The 27387-nt window shown below is 35.8% G+C and overlaps 2 protein-coding genes across 2 annotated transcripts in view; one reads left to right on the forward strand and one right to left on the reverse strand.

Annotated features, from left to right (window-relative positions):
• GRIP1 (glutamate receptor interacting protein 1) overlaps positions 1 to 27387 on the forward strand; it is a 739827-nt gene that overhangs the window by 342488 nt on the left and 369952 nt on the right. The window lies entirely within an intron of this gene.
• Positions 7916 to 9213, reverse strand: LOC141514983 (aspartate aminotransferase, cytoplasmic-like). Its single transcript, XM_074226196.1, is given in 1 exon segment — positions 7916 to 9213. A coding segment is annotated over 1 exon segment (1227 nt). The 5' UTR covers positions 9199 to 9213; the 3' UTR covers positions 7916 to 7971.

Below are 27387 nucleotides of genomic sequence, written 5' to 3' on the forward strand. Positions count from 1 at the left end.
AATTTTACTTTTCACCTTTCCATTTTTTAAAAAAGAAAAAAATTGTTTTGGGAACATGGCATAGAGAATGTATTAGTTTTGCATTTCTTGTTCTTAATGGAAAAGTAACTCTTAATTCTTTTCTGGTTCAGTAGTACCTGAGGATCAACCAACTTGAAAAGCCGTAGGGAATTTCTATATCCCACTTTCCATGAGTTAAATAAGTATTTTTTATACTAGGCTAATGTAATTTTATTTGTTAATTAGGTACTTAAAATTTAAGTTATAGTTTTTAAAAAGGCCTCTCTAATTACTCTTTAATGCGCATTATCTTCTTACCAGAATGTTCTACTTTCCTAGGCAGACTTATATAATCAATTCAAAATCATCTGCTGAAGATTTAATTCTTAATTCTCTTTGAGCTTCAGCATAAATTACTTTGGTAATAAATTTTCCACATTTGCAATATGACTGCATGAGAAGATTATCATTTTTGACTGCTTACTTTTTTATACTCCAGTTGACATTCTCTTATCAAAGAATATTGACTTTTGATGCACCTGTTTATTGATTTAAAGGATTAACATCTTACCAAAATCATGTTTTTTAATATATTGAAAAACTGCTTCCTCTTGTTTTGAAGTCATATGAATTTACAGAGGTCATCCTCATTTTATCCAACTGAAGAGTTGAGATTATGAATCCATTTCCAACAAAGATGTCACCTTAATTTAATTAAAGACAGCAAGATTTTTTTTTATTTTAAGTTAAATCAGTCTGTAGCTGTCTACTTGTACTTTTGGCTTGTGCATACTGCCCTCTGTCTACAAACTTCCAGATATATAATTTTCTTTTTTTAAGTTTCCTAGTTTAGTGGACTCTGGTACTATGTATGTGATATGAATTGCATTTTCTTTGATTATAATAAAGTGGTTCTTGGTTACCAATGGTTTACCAATACCAATTATGTTCTAAAAATTCATTTGTATATTATTTGGATCCAGGCAAACATTTCCATGAAGAAATAGATCACCAGAGACAAAGTTTATATACTTGCAACTTTTATGTATGAGTGATCCTAAAACTGAAATTCATAGTAAACCACAATTTGTAAATTGTGGTTCCAAGGGGGTATTTCTCCATCTGTCTATTAACCTGACTATAATATGTTGTTTTGACTCAGCAGATTCAGATCAGACCAAAGGTGGAGAAACCTACACAATCTGGTCAAAGTCAAATCCTCTTAGACAATTGTTAACAAGCATTAAGGACTTACTTATTTTGCTTGGTACTTAACTAGTGAGATTGGCATCAATAAAAGCAAGCAAATATGAAGACTGCTGAAAAAAAATGAAACTGTCCCAAAACTATTTCTTCTTTTAAGTAATTAACACCTCACTGTAATGTGTGTATGTGGGGAATGTGATGAATGGATCTGTCTCATATTAAATGCCTTCATTCTGGAAGGTGCCATATTGGACATATAAAGACAAAAATGAAATGATCCCTACTTGTCTTCTAGAGAGTAAACAGCATATAAATGGGAGAATCTAGATGATATATACAAAATAAATATCATCTATGAACAGGAGGGTAACCCTAGTATCTAGGAATATGAAGTATTGCTTACAGTCATTCTTCAGTAACTTTTTTAGTGGAGGAGGGGAAAGGGATTTGTTGCATGATTTATTTAATCAAGTTTAAAAAGTTGACTTAAGTGACACTTAAGTGTTCATTATCATGCAAAAGAAAAAATACTGGATTTGGAATCAAGGAGTCTGAGTTGATGTCTTGATTAGTCTACTTGTGAGGTTTTTTTTAATTAAACTCACCTGTGGATGATAAGCAGGGTAGCTTGGTGATACAGTGGATAGAGTGCTGGACTTGGAGTCAGGTAGCTTTGTCTTCCTGAGTTCAAATATGACCTCAGACTCTTAGTAGTTGTGTGACCCTGGGCAAGTCACTTAACTCCCTTTGCCTCAGTTTCTTCATCTGTTGGAAGTGAACTAGAAAAGCAAATGCTAAACCCTAATTGGGGTCACAGAGAATCAGATACGATTAAATCTGACAAAGAACAACAATGTCAACATGGATGGATAAACGAGGAGTTAGTCTAGATTATCTCCTCCAGGGCTTCTTTCGGTTCTGAACTGTAAATTTATTATATAAGAGCAAAAGGCAACCATCATTATTTGTGAGACTTTTGAGCAAGTCACATCTTCCCCCTTTTATCATTTATAAAATGAGGGAATTGGATTGGATGCTTTCTAAAATCTCTTTCAGCTTTCAATCTATGGTCCTATGAATTAACAATGCAAGGTAGCAGGAGACTAAATGACTCTCAAGGATCTTTTCAGACTCTTGCTGTTCTTGGAGTTCAGGAAAGAGGCATGTGAGGCTGGGTATTTGAATTAATTCTTCATAGATGGAATTTGAACTGGGTCATGAAGAAATGGGGAGGGTCTTCCAAGCAAGTAGAGGTAGCCCTGAATCTGATGTGTTTAACTTCCATCTGACTGGGATATTGAGTTTCTGAAGGTCCCCTGTGCTCATAAACCCATCTAGCCATGGATAATTGGGTCAAACCATGTTCTTTCCTGACTCTGCTTCCCCACTGCTTAGTAAAGGGCATGACCCATAGTAAGAAATTAATAGATGCTTGTGGACTTGGGGAGGTGATTTCCAAGGAGGGAAGAAGAAAGAGGACACACTGTATGGAGGAAAGAGTAAAGGTTGCTTCTGAAATGATGCTTCTGAAACGGTGTGTCATTTAAAGCAAATTGCCTAATCTGTTTCACCTTAGCTTTTTCCATCTGAAAATGAGGAGACTGGGCCTCTAGGACCATTACCGAGGGAATTCTTTGCTCTATGTACTGGGATTCAGACACTTAGTAGCTGTATGACCCAGGGCAAGTCACTTAACTCCCCTTGCCTCGGTTTCTTCATCTGTAAGAAATGAGCTAGAAAAGCAAATTTAAACCACTTTATGAAGACAACCCTACAAGGGGTCACAAAGAGTCAGACATGGTTAAAAGAGGTAAAGAAGAAGAAGAACAACAACATGGATGAGTAAACTGAGTTAGCCCAGATTATCTCCAGAGCTTCTTTCAGCTCTGTACTATAAATTTATAATATAAGAGTACAAGGCAACCATCATTAGACCCTCTAGGTCTATGATCTTTTGATTAAGATGGGAACATTTTGTTAGGGTAAGGATCAGGTTGCTATTTTACTGTTAAATCTGACTTTTCTTCACCAAGGTATTGTGGCATAAAGTACAACAATATACATACACACACATACCTAGCAAGAAAGATGTGACAAAATTTGAATATTTGATAGAGGGAGTTTTCTGATTTGAGAATTTCCTCTTTCTATGAAATTACAGTCCTGTACCAATCCTTATTTAATACATATTTAAACAAATACTTATTGAGTCCTTCCTATTAGTGATGAATGGGACTAAGTTTATTTTGATAAAGTAAAAATCTGCTTCTGTAATTTTTCTATTCTTGTCCTAGGAGAGTGAGAGACTTTCTTGAGTTCTATCTTTATAGCAACACATTCAAACAATATTCTGCTTGGCTTAGCTTAGGATCAGATTTCCCCAGAGACTGCCCCCATCCCCTGCCCCCCCTGAAATATGTCAGGTCAATTCTGTTTACAATCCTGCTACCTATAGACAGAATAATGGGGTCCCTACTGAGGTGACCCTGATCTCATGAACAGCCAGCCAAAATAAAATTCTGGGTTTAGAGACCATCCCCAGGGAGATATATCTTTCCTAGTAAAGGGCAGAATTCCAGTATGGATAGCAGAGAATTCCCTGGATTATGATCCAGCAAGGATCCAAATTAGGAATAAGATGCCTTTTCTTTTCAGGATAACTACCTGGAAAAAATTAGACAAACATAGAAAGTGAACTAATTTCCTTTAAACTGTAATTAGAATGAAAGTGTTGTATGGTAAGAGCAAACATCCCCGGGGTTTATTGTTGCGGCTGCCATTCCTTCTTTCTCTTGTGCTTACACATTCTTGCTTTCCCAGTTTCTGAAGCAAACTCTGAGATGGGTGTGGTCACTGGAGACCATATGCTTTTGTATGGTGCCTATCAAACATCTGTGAGCCAGCAGGGAGTACAGGTAGAAGGATTTCTTCTTGTTCCTACTTCTGACCTGTTTATGTTGCTGACAGTCATGGTATATAAAAACCTAGCTTCCTTAAGCTATTTGATCAGTATTCACATTTGGTCATGAATAATTTATTTTTCCTTGATAAACAGCAGGGCCAAGAAGGTCCTTTCAGAGTCCCAGAAGTGAGATGATGGCAGAAAGAATTGGCCTTGCCATTACTTTTCTTATTCCTCCTTTCTAATTCACCAATGCCCTTGACTTTATGATTACTGAAGATAGCAGCATATCAGAAACATTGATATGGTCTAAAAAGGAGTGACCATTTCTTCTTAAATGATAAAATCAACAGTCTGTAAATCATTTTTTTCACATATGTGTATGTGAAAAACACTTATATGTAGTTTCTCTGCCTAGCCTTGATTTTTTTCCCCTATCTAGAAAACACTTTAAGATGGGGAAAAGGACTTTTCCAGGTGGCAAAGAGTTTTGCTGTGTTATGATGAAGTGAGAATACTTTCTTGATGATTTCATTTTTATTACAAAGTCTTAAAAATTTAGTTTCTCTTCCAGAATGGATATCAGCTAAATGATATATATCAAAAAAGAAACATCCTGCTCTTGAGAGCCTTTAAGACCATTTTTAGATAGTTGAAGTTTTAAAAACTTTGTGTGAAGAAGTGAGAAATGGTGGAATTATTAATAATGTTCCTTTGTCCTTTATTTTTGAAGAAGACCACAACATTAGAGAGGTGATGCCATGACAAGCACAATGATTGGATTTGAATTAAAGAAGCTGTGCTAAGTCACCAGCTTACTTTCTCCTTCAGAGCTATCTGGGTCCAGTAACCAGATATGAATCAGAATGACTAGAGATGGCTCTGGAGGCTGGGCAATTGAGATTAAGTGACTTGTCCAAGGTCACACAGCTAGTAAATGTCTGAAGCTAGATTCAAACTCCCATCCTCCTGATTCCAAGGCCAGTTCTCTATCCACTGCTTCACCTAGCCTCAATTAGTCCTGAATAATGCTATCTTGTTTTCAAGAAGAATCACTTATGGAAGAGGAACCTAATCTTGAGATTCAGTGTTTTCTTGCCTGTGCTTCTAATGGAGGGTAGCTAAGGGCAGGCATGCTTTTCTCTCTTCTCCACTTCTCATCCTCCATTGGTTCAGATGACTGTTAGCAGTGGCCATCTGCCTAAGATCCAGGAGTGACCAATGGAGCAGCAGTCAAAACACATTGACTAGACCAAGGCTTCCTCTGTGCCTCTTCACTTACGAATTCTGTGTGCTTGTGTTCTTCTCAATGACTGTATTTCTAGGAGACTGAATCCCAGGTTTATGAGGAAGATTCACATGTCTTATGTTGTCACTTAGTATATCATTTCAGTAAATGTCTTTGCTTTGATCTAATGATGCTAGCTAACTAATTGAAGATAAATCCATCAGTGAGGGCTCATGATCTAGAAAATATTTTAAAAGTGTAGATCGGCCGAGTATCTTGAACCTGGGGTAGCCAACAACTAGAGAATCTAACCTGTGAATGTAAGTTGGAGGAGTGACCAAAAGGATGATACTGCACTTGTCGAAGATAATTTCCAGAAAATACTTCATTGTAGCCCATAATATTATTATTATTCTATTAAATATATTATATAGCTAAATGCACATTTAAAAACATAACTAATGTGAACAAGCAAGTTAGTTTTTGAGGCAAGATTCCCAACCTTAAAACATCACAAAAAGCTGTCACTGAAATAGTTTAGTGAAGTATATGTATTTGAAAAATGGGGAAAAGATTTACTTTACCAAAGCTGCTGGTAGCTTTCTTGTCAAATTATTTATTTTGTATATACATTGAATATAATTATATGTGCATACACATATAAATATATAGGGTAGCTAAGTGGCACAATGGATAGTATGATGGCCTTAAAGTCAGGAGGATCTGAGCTCAAATCCAGTCTCAGACACTTATAAGCTGTATGACCTGTGCTTGTCACTTAATCCTGTTTGCCTCAGTTTCCTTATTTGTAAAATGATCTGTAGAAGGAAATGACAAACCATTCCATATCTTTGTCAAGAAAATACCAAATGGAGTCATAAAGAGTCAATCATGACTGAAATGATTGAACAAAAACAAAATTTATGCATGTATAGTGTATGTGTGAATATTTATATATTTGACTATGGTATAGATAAAAAAGTATACACCTACTGATATTCTCACACTTACATACACATATATGTATACATACATACATACATCTGACCAAACACATATACCTAAATGCATGTGTGGGTAAGTATATATGTGTGTAAATACACACCTACCCACCATTTCAATATATATGCATATTTACACATGCATGTGCATATACATGCATTACCAAACTTCTTTAGGATAGGGGTGACTTCATTTTTGTCTTTATTTTCCCAGCACCTAGATTGGTACTTGGCATGTCTATTAATTGATTAAAGCCAAATCTATTATACTTATGTATCATACATTCTAGCGTAATGCCTAGTGTCTTTACAAATGCTATACTTTGTTTTTCTAGAATGCAAGGAGTTTAGGTGTATATTTTCTTGTTTTCTCCTTAGGTGATCTTGAAAGATCAAAATCCCTTAGGAGATATTACTAAAAATTCAATTAAATAATTTGTAATACTTTATGCTTTAATTTTCCTTCTCCTTAAAATACTTTTGAGTAAATATGTTGCATTTTTCTGTTTTCCAAATAATTCCTTTAATATTTTAAATGTATTTCAGTCTCTTCTTTTACTGATCAGATGTTATTTATGTTCCAGTCATCTTTAATTAGAAGACTTGAGTTTTTATGGCAAGAAGTAATGGTTTCAGTGCTGTATTTAGGACCCTTAACTTGTGAATTATGTCTTCCTTGTATAAACAGGTTTCTCTGCATTTTATTAGCAAGATTTCTTGTTATTTATGTCAGCACAAGAATCTGTTGCACTTCCTATTTGTGATTTGTAGGAGTCAAGTTTTATTTTTCATTCTGTTCTAATTCAGAATGTCAATGTCTGATCACCTAAGCTTTGTATTAATTAAAATGTCAGTTTCTATATTATTAAATGACATTTACTCACTTCATTAAAGCAACTGAAAAATTTTAGAGTTTAGATTGCATATAGAAATTTTGAAAATAAAAAAAGTAAGGTTTTTTGAAAAGTGCTGTTTTTGACCAGTAGAGGGAGTCAATTAACATGAAATTCATGTTAGGATAAAATTATCCAAAGCAAAAAAATGATGAAAGCTGTCTTTTTTCCCCCTACAGAAAAATATGCAAATATATGTCTTTTCTAGCTATGTGCAGAAATAATCTATATAAGATATTATTAGTGGAGAAATAGCAATTAGTTTTTCTGTATCCAGTGTTCTTTTTTTTTTAAAGTTTGTTTTTTAATGGCATTTCTCTTGGCTATAATCACACAGCTCTTCTGCTGACTTGATCTTTGGGGTTAGATTTTGCTCCAGGAATAAATGATTTGACATGATCTATCCTTTACAACATTCACACAGCAGAAAATGAACTATGAACACACTGATTGAAGGAGGGTGGGTCAACATGCTTAACTAACATAATAATCAAAATAGTATGGGGTTTCTTCTTTTTTTGCCTTTAAATCAAAAATGTTCATTCTGCATGGGTTTCCAAATGGCCCCTTATCCCGGGCAATCTCAAAACATGTCAGTTCAAAAACTGGTATCCCACCACTAGTCATTTCAGTCCTTTGATTGTCACTATTACACTAAATAGATAATGGGTTTGTGCAAGCAGGGGATACACACACATGACAGACAGCAGCTTTGGTGGTGCTGGTTGGGTTGGTGCTTCTTCACTGGATTTTAGTGACAGTTTCATGGATGGAGGTAGCTACAAAATCCAGATTTTTTGTAGTTAGACCACACATGTTGATCCGGCCACTTGGCAGTAAGTAGATGTGCTTTTCACTGATCAAATATTTCACTTGTTTACTATTTAACCCTGTGAAACTGAACATTCCAATCTGTTCAGTAATGTGATTCCAGGTTCCTGGGGTACCAAGGGCTTCAAGGCGAGATCTGAGTTCAGCTCTCATTAACAGAATCCGGTCAGCCATGGTCTTAACATTTTCTTTCTACTCTTTAAAGAGCTCAGGGTTGGAAAGGGTAATGGCCACTATCCGAGCTCCCTGAGCAGGAGGGTTGGACCACAAGACACGCACAATCTGGGAAAGGACACGCAGAACGTTATCACCATCTTTACCAACTACGGTCAGGTTTCCCACCTGTTCATTATATAGCCCGAAGTTCTTGGAGAAAGACTGAGCACAGAACTCAAAGCCCTCATTCACAAAATAGCGGACAGCCCAGGCATCCTTGTCTAAGTCCCCAGATCCAAAACCTTGATAAGCTGAGTCGAAGAAAGGGAACAGAAATCTGCGCTTCATGACAGAGGCAATCTTCTCCCATTGAGCTGGAGTTGGATCAGTGCCAGTGGGGTTATGTGCACAGGCATGAAGGACAAAGACAGAGGACTCTGGAGCATTCTCCGTATCTTTCAGCATTCCCTCAAGGTCAAGTCCTCTCTTAGCTGCATCCCAATAATGATATGTACGGATGTCCTTAAAGCCAGCAGCATTAAACACACTATTATGATTTTCCCAGGTTGGAGAAGACACATAGCCAGGAGTGGCTGTATTGTTTGTTCCATTGTACCACCTGCTTAAGAACTCAGCTCCAACTCGAAGAACACCTGTTCCTCCCAAAGCTTGCACACTTCCTACCCTCTTCTCTTTGATGGCTGGGCTGTCATCCCTAAGAGCAATGCGGGAAGCATTGGTTCGAAATTCAGGCAATCCCAAGATAGGAAAGTACTCATGGTTAAGAGAGTCATTTTTAGCAATCAGGTGTTCTACCTTCCTCACTACTGGCAAAACCCAGGGCTGACACTCATCTGTGCGATATGCTCCCATTCCCAGGTTGACCCTGAGGGGATCTGGGTCGTCCCAGAAGTCTACGGTGAGTTTGAAGACTAGGACGGGCTGCGCCAGGGGCACATCGGTGAAGATGGAGGAAGGCATGGGGAGGCCATGGGCGGCGGAGAGGGCTCGCGCTCCTCCGAGCTGTGGCTGTGAGGGTGTCGATCCCCGTGTCCTTGACAGGAGGCAGCAGCCGCTCGCGCCCCAGACGCTGCGCAGATCTCCAGTGTTCTTGATATAATGTTTGTCTTTAGCCATATTTCTAAACACGCCTGTATTCTCATTGTACATTGTATGCAATAAAGTCAACATATATTTATATTCCCTGAGCTATAAACATAACTTTTACTAAACATCTTATAATTAGGTTTGAATTATTTTATAGAGTTCTTCCAAATAAATGTTTACCATTGTCAGTTTCTGTAAAGTTCCCATAGTTTAGCAAGAGTTGCTTTGAAGTAATACCTTGGAAAAATGTGGTATAATGGACATTGAGTCATATATTACCCGAAGTCAGGAAGACAAAGTCAAATGCCACTTCCAGTCTCTTTTACCCGGCTCAGGTAACTCAATATTGTTGGGTTGGTGCTCCCATGCCTACAAGGAATACGCCCATATTATATTTATAGAATTATACATTCTATGCATTTGTGGAGACCCATCATAGTTTGTCCCAATGATAGGAACTTTTCTAAAGTATTTTAGTCTTGATGCTTAGCAGGAAAGTATTTATAATGGTAACCCAGTAACTAAACAGAGTTAAAAAAAAAACAGCAATTTTCCCCTTGAAATTAAATAAATGACTAAGATTCTGAAAATTCTTATTAGAGATAACAGGAGTTAATAAAAAGAATGCACTAGAATTGGGATCAGTAGGCCAAAAAGAATCACTAAATAATTTTAGGATCTATAATTTCACTGTTGTGGGTATTAGTGTGGCTGATACTAACAAAAAATACTATATATCATACTATATAACTCCCACCAGCAATGAGAGGTCAGAGCTTTCTCCACAACTTAGTGTTAGAGAACTGCCAAGGTCACTGAGAATTATATGGCTTACCCAGAATCACAAGCCCAGTATGTGTCAGAGGTAGGATTTGAACCCAGATGTTCCAATTTCCAGTTCTGTAGCCCTGGGCAATTGTTTGCCTGGGTTTCCTTATCTGTAAAATGGTGGTAATAGTAGCACCAACTTCCCAGAATTGTAGTATGGATAAAAGGAAATAGTATTTAAAGCACTTTGCAAACCTTAAAACTCTATACAAATATTAGCTACTACTGCTACTACTGTTGTTACTTTCATTGGTAAGCCAACTCACTCCTACATCCACTGTACTTTGAATGATAAAGAATTTATTGACTTCTGATAATGTGGCAGATATTGTCCTATGCTCTAGATATACAAATAGAATAAAATAAGATGGTTGCTATTCTTACATTATAGTACTTAGTTATGGCATAGTATACTGGGAAACTGGAAAAGGACCTCCAGAATTTTTGTGCAGGCAGAGTGGGGACCATGGGACTCATGGAGTTGAAACCAAGAGTAACTGATGTGAAATGAAGTTAGCTGGAAAATTCAGTCCACTCTAAAGGCGCATTTGCAGAGGTGTTTATTACTCTACCTTCAAGCCCTTCAATCAGAGGGGAGATAGAACTGAGGGTGCTGGGTATCAAAGCTGAATCAGTCTCCATGATGATGAGGTTACCTTTAGAACTTTTCCTCAAACCCAGAAATTCAAAGTCCATGTCAGTGCTCTTTCCACTATGCCATCTATAGAACGGACACCATCATATTGGTATCAGGGTAGGCTCTCCAATTACTATTTCTCAGATGACCAAAACATATTTTTCCTCAAGACTAGACTACTGCAATCATGATTGATATGGTTTCATGGCATTACTGTACCATGGTCATTCCTGGGCATCAGCTGGATCATCTTCACTCTAATCAATTTTTAGACATATATACACATATATAGTTATACATATATATATATATATATATTATATAATGTGTTTCTGTGTGTGTACATACTTTAATGTGTCCTCTATTTCAGAGGAACTATTTGGTATAAAATCCCTGCATTTTAGTACTTCATATCATTTAATTCTTTCTAAATACATGTGACATTTTAGAACAAACTAATCTCCTTTACTGAAAAGCTTATAATCTGAAAGGGGAAAAGCAGCAAAGATACAAAAAAGAGCAGTAGTGATAGTATAGAAACCATGGAGTGAAGGTCTTATGACTGTAAGACTTCCCAGAAAATATAGGCTTTTGATATAATTTTAAAGTGTGATAGAGCAGTATTTTGGCATGATTTGGAAGTCTTTATCTTAGAGGAAGCTAACTTTCAAATTGAAAAATGTGTTTCATTTTTTTCTTCATTGAGAGATTTATACTGGAATCTGAAACTGATATTTTTATATCCTGCATAATAATATGAGCTATTTTAATGACAAAATAACACACATTTACTTAATATTTTATGCTTTTCCTCCTGGCAGTTTTGAAAACTTGATAACTCAAATTATCATATCCACTTTATGGAAGAAGACATTGAACCAGTGAAGTTCAGTGACTAGCCCAAGGTCTCAAGGAAAGGATTCTCTTTCTTCCTTTCTTCCCCTACATTAGGTCATGAAGAAGAATTGGAAACATCCTGTCCAACAGTTTGAGTATTAAATAGAATGAAAGCCCACTGCACAAGAGCCATGCCATGTAGAAAGGAGATTTCTATCTCCTCCCCTCCTCATCACCCATGTAGCTTTAATGCTGTACACTATGTATTCTAATTTCAAAGTACCTTCTAGTCCTTCTGGCACCCTGAATGTATTTCCTTCTCTAAGTAGATAGGATTATCTTTTCATTCGTTTTAAAGTACACATGCATTTGTGACATATTATTTTTAAAAATGCATACATATAGGCAGTCTGTGGTACTTTTTAAAGACAGATCTATATTGATGTAAGTGAACCCTACTCTCTCTTCAGTTGATATAGAAGACCCATAATTAAAAGATATTAAAAAGGTGTGTTAAACCTATTGTAAAGATAAATCTCTTTAAGAGATTTTTTGAATACTTACCTTAAAGTTTAAGAAGAGAACAATACCAATGAGGGCTTTAAATAACTTAATACTGAGTAGCTCAAGATGGTCAAGTCTGTGAGAAGTTCTAAAGTGAGAATCCTACTGGAAGAGAGGAAAGGGTTGCACTTTCTTTCTTCCTACAACACACTGGTCATAGTATCTGGTAATGGAATGGGAAGCATCCTGTCTAGCAGTTTGCATGTCAGACAGATTGACATGACTGGGTGGTAAGAAGGGGATTTTTATCCCCTTCTCTCCACATCAGTCTTGAAGCTTTGAAAGGATTTGTATGTGATTTGTCAGAGACACTGCATTGAATGGGCAACAGAAACACATACTCCAGAGCAACATAGAGAATCATTCACTTAAGACAGGAAGTATCTTTATAGAAGGCAATATTATGCTGACAGCAGAGAAGAGAATTGGAATATATGTAGGATCAGCGGTGGCAGCCCAGCCAAGCAGCTGATGCAGCAGTGGTGCTGCACTCAAGAACCATGGGAAGATACTATGAAAAGAGAAAGAACTTATAGCCCCAGCAATATCAGAAGTTGGGAACTGTCTTTTCCTCTCTCTCTCTCTCTCTCTCTCTCTCTCTCTCTCTCTCTCTCTCTCTGTATGTATGTAAAATCTATTATGACTAATGTTCTTACTATACCATCTTAAAAATGAATAATGCTTTTCCTTAGAGTTCATTGAACTTATAGGTTGATTGGTAATTGGAAAATCAGGTAGAGGTTTGTGACTTTGGGTCTATAGGTCCACAGTGTTACCCCTAGAATCTGTGGAGACCCAACTTTTTGGGAGACCCAGTATATGTGTAATTTGGGGAAAGTTGTCCAGAGAGCTTCCACATTAACTGAACAAATCATGGTGTTTTGATAGATTTGTTGTAAAATGGTTCTTCTCTGAATTCTAGTTTATTCCCATACATCAAAGAGAAGGTCCCTCTACCCTTCTCTTGTTAACTAAAGTGATTCTTTAGCATGTATATGAAAATGAAAAACCACTTACACTAAGCTTGGTTTTGAAATGAGCTATTAATGTGTTCTATTGAATTCTTCTTTGTTTTGTTATTGTAACTTTTAATTGAGGTTGCCTTTATTATGCTGCTCTTGCTGCCATTTTGTTGTAACTCATTTCCTAGTAATTGGATATGCACCTTCTCTGAAATTTAATTTTCTTTGTGCTTGTAAAATGCAAGGAGCAAGGCATACACATGAACTTTCATAGAACTGTTGCTGTCATTAAAAATGAGGTTCAGAAATTACTATCTTGAAAGCAGAGCTTTAAGTATTTAAACCATGTCTGAGAACTATCAAGGAAGCAGAAGGAGTGGGTTTAATAGGAGAAATCTCAAAGTGGGAGAGAAAATTGTAATTCATTATTAAATGAGAATAATATTGCACCTCAGTGGGGAAATCAAAGGTTTTTTTTCCTTGACAGATAATCCAAAATTCATTCTCATATAGAATAAATAAAATGAGTTTGATGATCTCAGTTTGAGTGGAGAAAAATAAAGGTAAAAAGCCCCCATTTCATTTTAACATGAGATATTGTACAACTTGGTATATACAGGTGGATGATAATAAAAAATAGACCTTCGATGAAATAGCAAATAGGATTCTGAAATCCTTTCTTCTAAACACTGTCTTAAGACTTCAAAATGGAGTACTCAGTAAAATTTCAAAGGACCTTCTCAAAAGTCATCTAAGTCATCTAAGAAGTAATCTGAGACTTTGTGGCATGAAATCACTTGCCCAAGGTCACACAGTGATGTAAGTCCATCTCTTTGAAGTCCAAGTTCACTGCTATATCCTAAAGTGTTATCAGCAAAGTACATGGTAATGAATCTTCTTTTATGTCTTTTCCATTGATTAAATTTTTATCTTTTCTTTCTAGCATAGAAGACTTCTTTGTGTATAGTTGCATTTTGTCTTCCCCATCTGACTGTAAACTTATTGAAGGCAAGGACTGTCATTTCTATCACCAGAGCTTAGCACAGTGCCTGCCTGACACATAGGTGCTTAATAAATATTTGATTGGTTGACTGTTGAACAATTTGAAGGTGCCAAAGACTATGACAGAAGAACATCCTTTTTAGCTCTTCCATTCCTGTGGTTTCTGAAGAGATAGAATTTATAGCACCTGCAGAAGTTGACTGGTCAAAACTCTAGAAGAGTTGGTCTCCTGAATGATACCAGGAGGGGCCAGACTGGTAATAGAATTGATGCTTAGAAGAGAAGGAAGATTGATATTTCCAAAGCTCTTAAGCTTACTTGGGTGGCAAGGTGCCTGTGGGTGTTCATAGTTGGTATCTAATTACTGTGGTGGGGATGGTAGGCACATAGGATGACTCTGGGATCTTGACTGGAATCAGTTAGTGGGAATACTGCCATCTCTAAGGTTTTTGTGAATATTACCACCTTCTAATTTATTTACATGACTTAAGGATTTTATTTTATTAAGGGTCCCAAGCTTACCAAAACACTGTTCTGTATTTAAAAGAAACTTTTTTTTTTTACTTAGTAGATCTTATTTTCTTTATATTTCTAAGGCTTAAGACAGTCTTTGGCACAAAATAGGCACTTAATAAATGTTTATTGGCTGATCATTTATCTACTGAGGACTATATCTTACTCATATTATGTGTATGTATGTTTATAAATGTATACAAATACATATGTATATTTTCAAGTTTATCTTGGATATCTGATTTTTATCAGAAAAAGCCTGACACACTGGTGAGTGCATAATGAATGCATGTTTCTTTTTCCCCATTTTATTGAAATGATGAAATTTTGGACTTTGTACCAGAGCTAGGATTTACCCACTCCTACACTTTTTTGTATGAGGTGATCAGGCCCTGTTTTGTTTTGATCTTGATTCCCTAGGCTCTTGCCTGTTGTGTCGCACCTCCTCAGGTGTGTCTGGGCTCTGATATTGACAGCCTTCTTTCCTCAATTATTGAGTGTTCAGGCCTTGATTGTTCCTACTTTGGACACTACCCTGGAACTTTCCTTCCAGTTTTGTAGCTTTGACTGTTTTTGTTTCTGTTCTTGTTGCTGTTGTTGTTGTTGTTGTTGCAGTCCTGGGCTAGTTGAAGGAACTTGCAAATGTTTCTTTTTGAAAATGTCTGGATTATTTTTTGAACTGTTGCCCTTTAAAAATCATTGTTGGAACATATGCATATATTAAAAAAATCTAAGACATTTAAACTAGAGTTCCTCAGCCAATCTCTTTAAAATCAATTGGAGAAATAGAAAGCAAAACAAAGGAAATAGGATTGGGGAAGACTCAGGCACTTTTTCAGGAGGGCACATCAGTCTGAACTGAGCAATAGGTAAGAAAGTTATGTGTCACCATTTTTTGTTCTCAGCAACAAGAATTAAAAGTCACTCCTTCATCTTTTTCACATGTATCTGCTATAGCTTGACAATTGTCTTAGTCTTCACCTTTCATCTTCATCTAGTCTTGTCCATGCTTGCTTAGTGGTACTCATTGTACCATCAATTTTCTCCCCTCCTCCTGTTCCATTGTAGCTGTGTCCCCCATCTTCTCTTACACATTCATCATCCCTTTTGAAGTTTAGCCTCTTCTTACTAATAGGAAATGGTAAGTCCTCCTGGAGCTCAGTAAATAAATACTGCACACTAATTCTCCAATAAACTGTTATAGATAAATATGTTAAACATACAGATATGAGTATTCATACTTGAGAATATACCCATGAATATATAATCATAATATCTTTATAACTAATATACCATATATATATTTATATAAAACTTAGCACTGTTTACAAAGACTTCTACTTATCTGGCAAGGATAATGCTTAGCACATAGTAGGTGCTTAATAAATTTTTCTTGAATGAATAAATGTGAATATAGTCAAGAAGTTTGAAGGACCAACATTTTAAAGCTAGATTTAATGGAAAATACACAATCCTGTGAGATAGGAGCTATTTTTTTTAACTTCACATACTATTTAATTTTATTATTTTTTAAATTAATTTTTATTAAAGACATTATTTGAGTTTTACAATTTTCCCCCCCATCTTGCTTCTCCCCCCCCACACCCCCACAGAAAGCACTCTGTCAGTCTTTACTTTGTTTCTATGTTGTACCTTAATCCAAATTGGGTGTGATGAGAGAGAAATCATATCCTTAAAGAAGAGAAGTCTAAGAGGTGACAAGATCAGACAATGAGATATCTGTTTTTTTCTAAATTAAAGGGAATAGTCCTTGAACTTTGTTCAAAGTCCACAGCTCCTTATCTGGATACAGATGGCACTCTCCTTTGCAGATAGCCCAAAATTGTTCCTGATTGTTGCACTGATGGAATGAGCAAGTCCTTCAAGGTTAATCATCACTCCCATGCTGCTGTTAGGGTATACAGTGTTTTTCTGGTTCTGCTCTTCTCACTCAGTATCAGTTCATGCAAATTCCTCCAGGCTTCACTGAAATCCCATCCCTCCTGGTTTCTAATAGAACAATAGTGTTCTGTGACATACATATACCACAGTTTACTAAGCCATTCTCCAATTGAAGGATATTTACTTGATTTCAATTCTTTGCCACCACAAACAGGGCTGCTATAAATATTTTTGTACAAGTAATGTTTTTATCCTTTTTCATCATCTCTTCAGGGTATAGACCCAGTAGTGGTATTACTGGGTCAAAGGGTATGCACATTTTTGTTGCCCTTTGGGCACAGTTGATAGAAGCTATTTTTATATTCATTTCATAGGGAATTAAGTCATGGAGAGTTTAAATGATTTGTCTAGGGTCACACAGGTCATGTATCTGAGACAAACTTCAGACTCCCTGACTGCTAAGTCCATTTTATCCACTGTGGTATTGGCTGCCATATATATAAAATGTGTATTTGTGTAGATGTTCATTGGAGGATGTTGTCTCTCAGTGTAACTGTTTTTCTTACTATGTTTTATAGACACACACATGTATATGCAAATTGTATAGTCTTTCCCTTTTTGGTTGTACATTAAATATACATAAATACATGGCCTATAAATGTAGGTATTATAAATATATATGTATGTATGCACACAGATGCATACTTATGTCTGTGAATGCATACATATTCACATATATATATATATATATATATTAATTAGTGTTGAGAGTTTCAATTGGGTTTGCAAATCATTTTGCATGCATTATTTTCTACCAATGCCTAAATGTAGCATTGTGTTCATAGACCAATCCCAACACAAATAACAAAAGTAATGTAGTTAACATAAGTAATTAGGTGACTCAGTGGAAAGTATCAGACCTGGACCAGGAAGACCTGAGTTCATATCCAACCTCAGATGTCAGCTTTGTGACCTGGAGCAAGGTTTTTCTTAACTTCTGCCTGCCTCAGTTTCCTCATCTTTAAAATAGGGATAAAAATAATATGTACCTCCCGGGGTTGTTGTTAAGATCAAATGAGATAATAAAAAATTTATTATTATCATCATCATCATTATTTATCATCATCACATACCATTAGAGTTGATTTGGAATAGTACTATAACCAATGTTCTAGAACAGTAGGACCAAGGACAACATGGACAAAATATCAGGGTTTCTTCAATTTTGTGAATGTCAATTCTCTGCTAATTGGTCCATTTCTGGACCAGGTGTTCTTTGTCCTGCATAATAATGTCTGGAGCAAAGGTGAATGGTTTGCCACCTGGTCAGAATTTCTTAAACAGATGCCATGAAGAAATAAAAAAAGGTATAGTTTGTATATTAGTAAACAATTCAGAAGTTCTCAGAATGAAATGCTCTTCTTTTCTCCAGCAAGGCTTCCCTTCATACATTGCTGTACCCAGTGTATTTGCCAGGGAGAGTTGAGAGTTATTTTAAGATCCTATAACTGAATATACCTAACTCTTTTTTTGTTGTTTTTTTTTTAGGGTGTTTTTCCAAGGCAGGTTTTTTTTTACTGCCCAAGGTCACAAAACTAGGCAATTATTATGTGTCTGAGATCAAATTTGAACTCAGGCCCTCCTGACTCCAGGACCAGTGCTCTATCCACTGAGCAACCTAGCCAACCCTAATGCACCACCTAGCTGCCCCATAACTATCTCTTAAAAATCAGTCAACACCTTCCTACCCTGAGAGAATGAATACTTTCCTTCCTTGCTTTCAGATGAAGGAAAAAAAGATTAAATATACCCTTCCTTCCTTCCTTTTTCTTTCTTTCTTTCTTTCTTTCTTTCTTTCTTTCTTTCTTTCTTTCTTTCTTTCTTTCTTTCTTTCTTCCTTCCTTCCTTCCTTCCTTCCTTCCTTCCTTCCTTTCTTTCTTTCTTTTTTCTTTCTTTCTTCTTTTTTTCCTTCCTTCCTTCCTTTCCTTTCCTTAGGAAAGAATGGGACTGTTCTGATTTCATTGTCCTGGATTAATGCTCATTCATCTATCCTTATGCCAGAGGTTATAAGCTTCAATGTGAAATAGGAGATTGCAAGATCATATAGAAACAGAAAGAAACTATTTGACCATTAGGTCATCTTACTACTGAAGAAATTCAGGATCTTATTCTTTCCAGTGTAGTAAGTACTTTCAGTTCTACTTGTTATTCTGTAAAACAAGTCCTTAAGCGTAGGCATTTTATCCTTTTACTTTGTGCAAAAACAGTCCATTGTGATATTAGGTCTTGCCTTTTAGAAATTAGTCATGAATTTATGAGTCAGCAATATGAAATCTAATAGTAACTTTTTCTAATAGTGCTGCTGTAGCTGTTGCTGCTGCTACTACCACTATTACCACTACTTATATGGTTATTACTACTACTGTAATATTACTATTACCACTAAGCAGCTAGATGACTCAATGGATAGAGTGCTAGATCTGGAGTCAAAAAGACCTGAGTTCAAATTTGACCTCACTAGCTGTGTAATCCTGGGCAAGTCACTTAGCCGCTCTTGGCCTTAAGACAAAGAAGGAAATGGTAAACTACTCTAATATCTTTGTCTAGAAAACTTCATAGACATATGAATGTGCTTTGGGTCAGGAGATCAGAAAGACACAACTGAAAAACAAAAACAACAGAACTACTACTATTACAACTAGTACTACTACCTTGACTTCTACTACAAACATTTATTGTATTTACTGTAGAAAAAATGACTAAATTGGGCTTATGAATAAAGTGATTTGTTGAAAACTGCAGTTAGGACCCATCATTCTTCATTCTTTCCAACACATCACACTGCCTCTAAATTAAATTGAATGAAGTTTTGAGAATTTTAAAATTTGTCTTTTTTTGAAGTGTTCTTGAGTGCCTCATTTTGTTGAGAAGCAATTTTGAGTTCTCAAAAGCTCTATCAGTGAAACATTGGTAAATCATACCAAGCTAAAAAGTTCCATTACAATACTAGCATCAGGCATGAATCATTTCAAGATCAATGTAACTAAATTCAGAGATTCGAATTAGCTAGAAAGGAAATGGAATAAGTATTTATTAAGTCCGTACTATGTGTCTAGACACTGTATTAAGTATTTATTTTTAACAAATTTCTCATTTGATCCTTATGACAGCTTCTTTTACAGTTGAGGAAAGTGAGGAAGACAGAGAGAGGTTAAATCATTTTCCCAAGGTCACAAAACTAGTAAGTGTCAGATGTTCCTGCTTCTAGGCCTGGCATTCTCTCCACTGCCCTCAAGAAAGAGCTGGCATAGGCAACTGAAAATTGCACAGCCAAGAGCAACAGATCCTGGGAATCTAGCTGAGCCATTATACATATTATTAGAGATCCAAAGGAATTTTTAATCCCAGCAATTTTCCTTGTCTATGTGGTTCTAGAACAAAAGGATCCCTTAGTGGAAAAGTAAGCATACTGGATCCTTGTGGTCACTAAACTTTGTGTTTTGTGTTTTGTTTTTTGTTTTTAAAAAAATCCTTTATTTGCGTTTTGAAAGGCAATGGGATTAAATGACTTGCCCAAGGTTGCACAGCTAAGTTATTATTAAATGTCTGAGACTCAGTTTGAACTCAGGTCCTCCTGACGCCAGGATTGGTGTTCTATCTGCTGCACCACCACCATCTAACTGCCCCCTTGGCTTTTGTTTTTAAAGCAGAAGGGTGAGGGTCTGATTTCCAATCTATTACTAATCCCTAAAATCTCTATGGAGGGCCCATGTGCTCTGGGACTTCTTGATTTTCTTTTCGTTTTTAAAAATTGGTTTTGGTTTGTCAAAGGTCTGCAAATCTCAAGAAGGTGAGAATTTGAGAGTTTCAAAAAATGATATCTACTTCCTCTAAAAATTCTGTTACTCTTAATTTAGGCACGTAGCTCTCAAGGTTGCTATCCTTGTTGAAACATTTTGTTGTTGCTGTTGTTGATTTTATTTTTTGTTAATTATGCAAAATAGGTTTTACCAAAGCACATTCCAAGTTGATTTCTTAGGGCCAGCAAAATTTTGTAGGGTGAGTGTAAGGGAATGTGGGTCCTGATCAATCATCCCTCTGTTTATGCTACCTCTGCAAATCCCCTTATTCAATTCATGCTTGAAATTTCACACAACGTAGATTTTGCACCGTGATTTTGAGAACAGCATAACCATAAGATCCTGGAGCTTGGTAGGCAAACAAGTGTGAAGAAAGTTTTATCCCAAGATTCCTTGAAACAGATACCCTATTCCCATTGTGAATCTAGTAGGATAGCCACCTTTGCTGGTAAATTTAGTAAACTTGTTTAGGTTTACAAGTGTCTGGTCTGGTTCCTTGGTTGTTCCTGTCCCCATCACTGGTGCATAATTTGTTTTTTTCCTTCTCCAACTCAGTTCATGTGGTCATAGACTACAATCACATATAATGAAAACTTAAACTATTAATACATGGTTGTCTCAGCTCAAAGTGTGAATAGTTTTCTCTGATAGTTTTAGAGAACCAACATGAGATTGACTAGGCTGAATGTCCCAAGGGCTCTTAAAAGACTAGGTTGCTGGCTAGGCAGACTTTTCATTTATTGAAGTAAGTTGTTTAGGATACTGCTAACTTTACACAAGAAGACAACAGGGTAAGGACTGTTTCTCCCCAATCCATTTGCCTGCTGTATCTAACAGTGAAGCTACATAGCCAGAGTGAAACACTATCCAGCAGTTAATTTAATTATAAAGAATTCAAAGCACAGTTGAGAAAACAGAAACATATACTCTAGTCCTGAGTGCAAAGAAGCAATCATTTGAAGATAAAGCATCTTCAAGGATTGGAAGCTTTGGCATTCAAAGAGGAGACTAACTGTGGACTTAAGAGAGAGTTTTAGAGAGGATTTACTAAAAAAGAAAAAAAAAAGACTTCCAGGACTTGTGGTACTAAAGTTGTATATTCCCTTGGCCCCATGTGATCCCCATTTGTGTGCCTCACTATTATTATTATATTCTCAACTTATACCCACTTTTCCCCTCACTGTGGTATTTGTGGGAGCGTGTACCCTGGAATCATGGGGACAATGTATGATAACTCTTGTTCTTCAAACTATACTATTTTAACAAATAGTATAGTTGCTAAGAGATCTTTATTCTTGATTATTAATGGGAAGTGAATCAATGGGAGCCCATGAGTCATGGTGCTAAAAGTATATTCAATAAATAGACTATTTGAAGTGAAATGTAAATGAATTCAACTAATATGCAAATTACCTAGAAGGATAGCCTGGAAGTACATTTTGAAGGACTTCATCTGATATAATGCTTTTCTTTATACATACACATATACATTATTTAACCTGATTATCCCATTTTAGTACAAAAAAAATCTTTTTGAGAAGTCATTTAGGGCATAATGCCTTCCATCTACATCTTCCAAGTCAAAGATTAGGGAGAAGTCAAATTCTCAAATGACTTGTATTTGTGCTGTGCTACCTTATTCAGCCTTTGCTGGTATCACGGTCAGCAGTAATCTTAAGAACCCTTCTAATGGAGTCCAGACTGTATCTCAAATTTAATATAGATAAGTCATCATTAGCATTTTGTTGGTCTTTTGCTGGCCAAGTAATACTGGGATTAATATCTTCTGCTTGACCTGCATTTCATTTGCATGCCTCACTGGAGATGCCCCATTCAGTCTTTATTTGAGTTTTCTTCTCAGGTGTGAAATGAACTGATGATAAATCCTTAGTCACTTCCACGTTCAAATGATTGTGATGGATGACTATAATCTTTTGCCTTCTGATAAATTTGATTATGACCATTATCACAAAATTCTTAAGGATTTTTATTATTATGAGATTACACCCCAGATGCTTTGGCCCCTTTTCCCTACAATAGTAGGGAATAGCAGGAACAAAAAACCCAAACAAAGGATCACTAAAACAACAAGTAGGTTCTTATAATGGGAAGAGCATTGGACTTGGATTTAGGAAGATCTGAGTTCAAATGTTATTTGGTGTGGCTATGGATGAGCTATTAGCACTCTGTATCTATTTTCTTATCTATAAGATGAAAATACCAATTCCTGAGTTCCTTAGATCTTAGAAAATTGCTTGTATATAAAATAATTTCTATTCCTTAAGATAATGTTTCATATATATATATATATATATATATATATATATATATATATATATAACTTTATCATTGGACACCCTCTTAGACTTTCAAAAATTAAGTCTGATAAATGTAATGGACAACTATAATTCCAGAAGACTGATAATGAATGAGATATAGAATGGAACACATTTTTTGGCTTGGTCAATACAGGGAGTTGTTTTCCTTGTCTTTGAATGTTTATCACAAAGGTTTCTTTACCTTTTTCCTTTTCCCAAAGTAGAATGCATTAAGGTAGGAGGGAAAATAAAATTTCATTTATTGAAAAATAATTAAAAATTTAAAAAATTCTTCCTTTAAATGTGGTTCCCCTAAGAGAATCAGTTTGGTACTTCCAAAGACTTTCTAGAAAAGGTTTTTTCCAAATAAAAGAACAGTAATGGTGGCAATGGAGACATAGAACATTGATTCTAATCTATGGTGGCAACAGGAGATTCTAGATGTGATAAATGCAGATAAGAAGGTTGTTTGCTAGAGAACTCAGTGATTTCTTGTGTGCATCTGTTATCCTATTTATTCATTAGCAGCAATAATAAAATAGAAAAGAATAAGAGGAGGGGGAAGAAAAAAATAGAAATTCATTCTACAGCTTTAATAGAGAGAAAATTTATATCAATTGCTTTTCTAAATTTCTGCTAAGATGAATTTTCTTTAAAGCAAACAGAAAGATTTAGGTTCTTCCTATGAAGGTCTATACTTCATTTTTTAAAAGATTTTATTTATTTTGAGTTTTACAATTTTTCCCCTAATCTTACTTCCCTCCTCCCACTCTCCACAGAAGACAATTTGCCAGTTTTTACATTGTTTCCATGGTATATGTTGATCCAGATTGAATGTAATGAGAGAGAAATCCTATCCTTAAGGAAGAAACATAAAGTATAAGAGATAGCAAGATCAGACAATAAGATAGTTTTTTTATAAATTAAAGGTAATATAGTCCTTGGCCTTTGTTCAAACTCCACAGTTGTTTCTCTGGATACAGATGGCATTCTCCATCACAGATAGCCCCAAATTGTCCCTGATTGCTGCACAGATGGACTGAGCAAGTCCATCAAGGTTGGTCATCACCCCCATGTTTCTGTTAGGGTGTACAATGGTTTTCTGCTTCTGCTCATCTCACTCAGCATCAGTTTATGCAAATCCCTCCAGGCATCCCTAAATTCCCATCCCTCCTGGTTTCTAATAGAACAATAGTGTTCAATGACATACATATACTACAGTTTGCAAAGCCATTCCCCAATTGAAGGACAGTTACTTGATTTCCAACTCTTTGCCACCACAAACAGGGCTGCTGTAAGTAATGCTTTTACCCATTTTCATCATCTCTTCAGTAGTGGTATTGCTAGATCAAAGGGTATGCACATTTTGTTGCCCTTTGGGTGTAGCTCTAGACTGCTGTCCAGAATGGTTGGATGAGTTCACAGCTCCACCAGCAATGTAATAGTGTCCCAGATTTCCCATAACCCTTCCAACAATGATCATTGTCCTTTCTGGTCATATTGGCCAGTCTGAGAGGTGTGAAGTAGTACCTCAGAGATACTTTAATTTGTATTTCTCTAATAAGTAATGTAAAATTTAGAGCAATTTTTCATATGATTATGGATCATTTTGATCTCCTCACTTGTAAATTGCTTTTGCATATTTTTTTGACCATTTGTCAATTGGGGAATAGCTTTTTTTAAAATTTGACTCAGTTCTCTGTATATTTTAGAAATGAGTCCTTTGTCAGAAATACTAGTTGTAAAGATTGTTTCCCAGTTTACTACATTTCTTTTGATCTTGGTTACAGTGGTTTTGTCTGCTGCACCTCATTTCTAAAAAATATTTCTTTTAGTATTTATCCATATCCATATGCATATTTTTAAGTTATAAAATTTCCTTTCACCCTTTCTTCCCACCGCCTCTCCCCTCAGCAAATAGTCAGATTAACACTGTACATACATATTTTTGATAAACATGATTACAGAATTAGGATGAAAGGAGAGATGCATAAGAGATAATTTTTATAAAGTGTTTCAGATTCTGAAGAGTGTTTTGTTTTATTTTGCTTTGTTTTTCTTCCTCTTTATAGGGATAACATTGTCTATAGTTAATACTGTTGTCCTAGCTCTCTAGGAACTGCTGAGAAGAGCTGCTTCCTTCAAGGTTGATCATCTCACAATGTTGTTAATGTGTACATTGTTCTCTTGTTTCTGCTCTCTTCCCTCAGCATCAGATCCTGTCCATGCTTCTTTAGCATCTGATCATTTATGGTTTCTTGTAGAATAATAATATTCCATAGTATTCATGTTCCATAACTTGTCTAGTCATTCCCCAATTGATGGCAGAAGGTCTGCATTTCAAATAGCAACTTGGAAGCATTTCTATGAACTCAACAGTTTTATGGTGTTTGCTGGATCTTGGTAGTTGGTTTATTTTCATTAGCATATGTTTCTGTAGAATACCATATTTCATCCATCTGTGACTCCCTTTTGATCAATTAAACTTCTGTACCATCCTCACCAAACATGTTTGTAGAAAGGATCTGTAGAATGCCTCTATTCCTAGGGATGAGTTTAATGTCAGTCTTGAAAATAAAATACTAAACATGAAACTGAGAAAAAGGTACTTTTAGAAATAAAAAATGTCCTTCATAGGGAACTAATTCATTGACTGCTAGGCCCCACAAAGAGTAAGAGAAAATGAATGTGCAGCAGATCACTGGAGAGTAGTATTTGCAGGCAGATATAAAGTCCCTCTTCCTGTCTACATGAGCATCTGGGAGCCATAGAAATTGTGTGAATAAGCTTTAAAGAAGCACAGTGGCCTTCCCCTGGTGAAGAACTCTTGTGAGATATGCACAGGGACATGTGTGGCAACTGGAATGCTAATATCAAGTTTTCAAAAGGTGAATAGAGACAGATTGATTGTAGAGCCCAGTACACTAGTGTTTGAGTAGCTACCAGAATTTGACTATTGCTGTTGAAGCTTCCATCCACAGTAACCTAGTAGCTAAAGCAACTAAAGCTGAAAGTATATTGGAATTGAACTATTGTGAGTTTAACTTTCCATTTATGCAAATTGGTAATAGGAAATAATTTTTGTTACCTACATGAGATAAAACTGTGAGCAATCATATTAATATTGGATTTACAGGTTCTTCATTTTTAGAAATGGCATTTAATACAGGAAGAATCTATGAGTGGCATGATACTCAAAGAAAAACAAGAAAATAGAGAAAATGAAATTCCTGTCAAGTCACCAGGATTTGTCCCATTTGCAGTCAAATGAAAAGCAATCTCATTAATTTGTATTTGGCAGATTTTTAGGGCATGAACAAAAGCATGAATATGTTTTTACTTCCCATCCTTCATACCCAAGCAAAAAAAGAGGAGTCCAAAGGTAGCTTCTGCCTGGGAGGCACAGACAGGTAAATAATTGTTTTGGATCATTTAGTCTCTTTCATTCCTTCTGGGAATGCTCAACATGAAACCCTTTCTCAAAGTTGAGAACAGACTACAGAGTAACCCTGGTAGAAAAGTGGATAGAGAGCATTTGAGATGCTTGTAATCTAAAAGTGGGGGGCCACAGATAGGGAAAGTTATAATCCTAATCCTCCCTCTCCTATATCAATCTAGACTCTTCTTTTTTACTTACTGTAAACAATCCCGATAAACATAGAGCTACAAAGGTAGAGTGCATGTATTGAAAATTTCTAAACTTAATAGAGAAATCATTTGGGCATCTTCAGTGCAATCTTCAGTGCAAAATTAATTGAAAGCATTGACTATTTTTTGGAAAGTGGATTCCCTGTGCAGTGTGTTTTTCCCTTACTGTATGTTTTAATATCCTATAAGAAATTGAAAGTATTTTTTAAATTCCATGCCAAATGTGTTCATTCAGTGGAAATGAATTTTTCTTGGGTTTCATGGAAATAAATTTTATCATGAGACCATTGGGTAAATTTCCGGGCATAAGCATAAAATCATTATCTAATTCATGATCCTGACTTCATATTGGACCACATGAGAAAAACTTTGAATAAGATGTTTAATGAGATGCTGTTCTAGAAATGACACATCATATTACATAGTGGATGGCCATTCAAGAAGGGAGCCTTATGAGAAAAATTATTTCATTTTGACTAGAGATAGTTAAATATTAACCATCAATTCACATTTCTTTCAAGGCTCAGCTTAAGTCTCATGTATTTCTAGAAAATCCTTCTTCCCTAATCCTTATACACCCTCTTTCCTAATTCTTATTCAAAATGATCTCTTATTCTGAAATATTTCAACCTTTCTACAACCTTGAACTCTTCCTTTTAAAAGAAATTTTTATTTTTATTCTGAACTTTATAAATGTCAATTTGAATATCCAATTAAACAAATAATAGAACAGGAAAAGAAGATGTATAAGAAACTACAGGTCTCTGTATCATGCAGCTTACTTTTCTTTTTAAATATGTAATAAAGACCTACCTATAGTTTTCAAAGCTGTCCTACTTGAAGGGGGTTCTTTCTAGCCTTTGTTCTGTTTTCTCTCTGCTAAAAAAAAGACAAAAAAAGATGATACAAGGACCCCCTGCTCCTTGACTATTCTATCTCTGTCCTTTGACATTATACCTCATCTCACCCCAGTGGATAAAATGAAAAAGAAA

This window comes from Macrotis lagotis, chromosome 2 (assembly GCF_037893015.1).
Source record: "Macrotis lagotis isolate mMagLag1 chromosome 2, bilby.v1.9.chrom.fasta, whole genome shotgun sequence".
Lineage (NCBI taxonomy): Eukaryota > Metazoa > Chordata > Mammalia > Peramelemorphia > Peramelidae > Macrotis > Macrotis lagotis.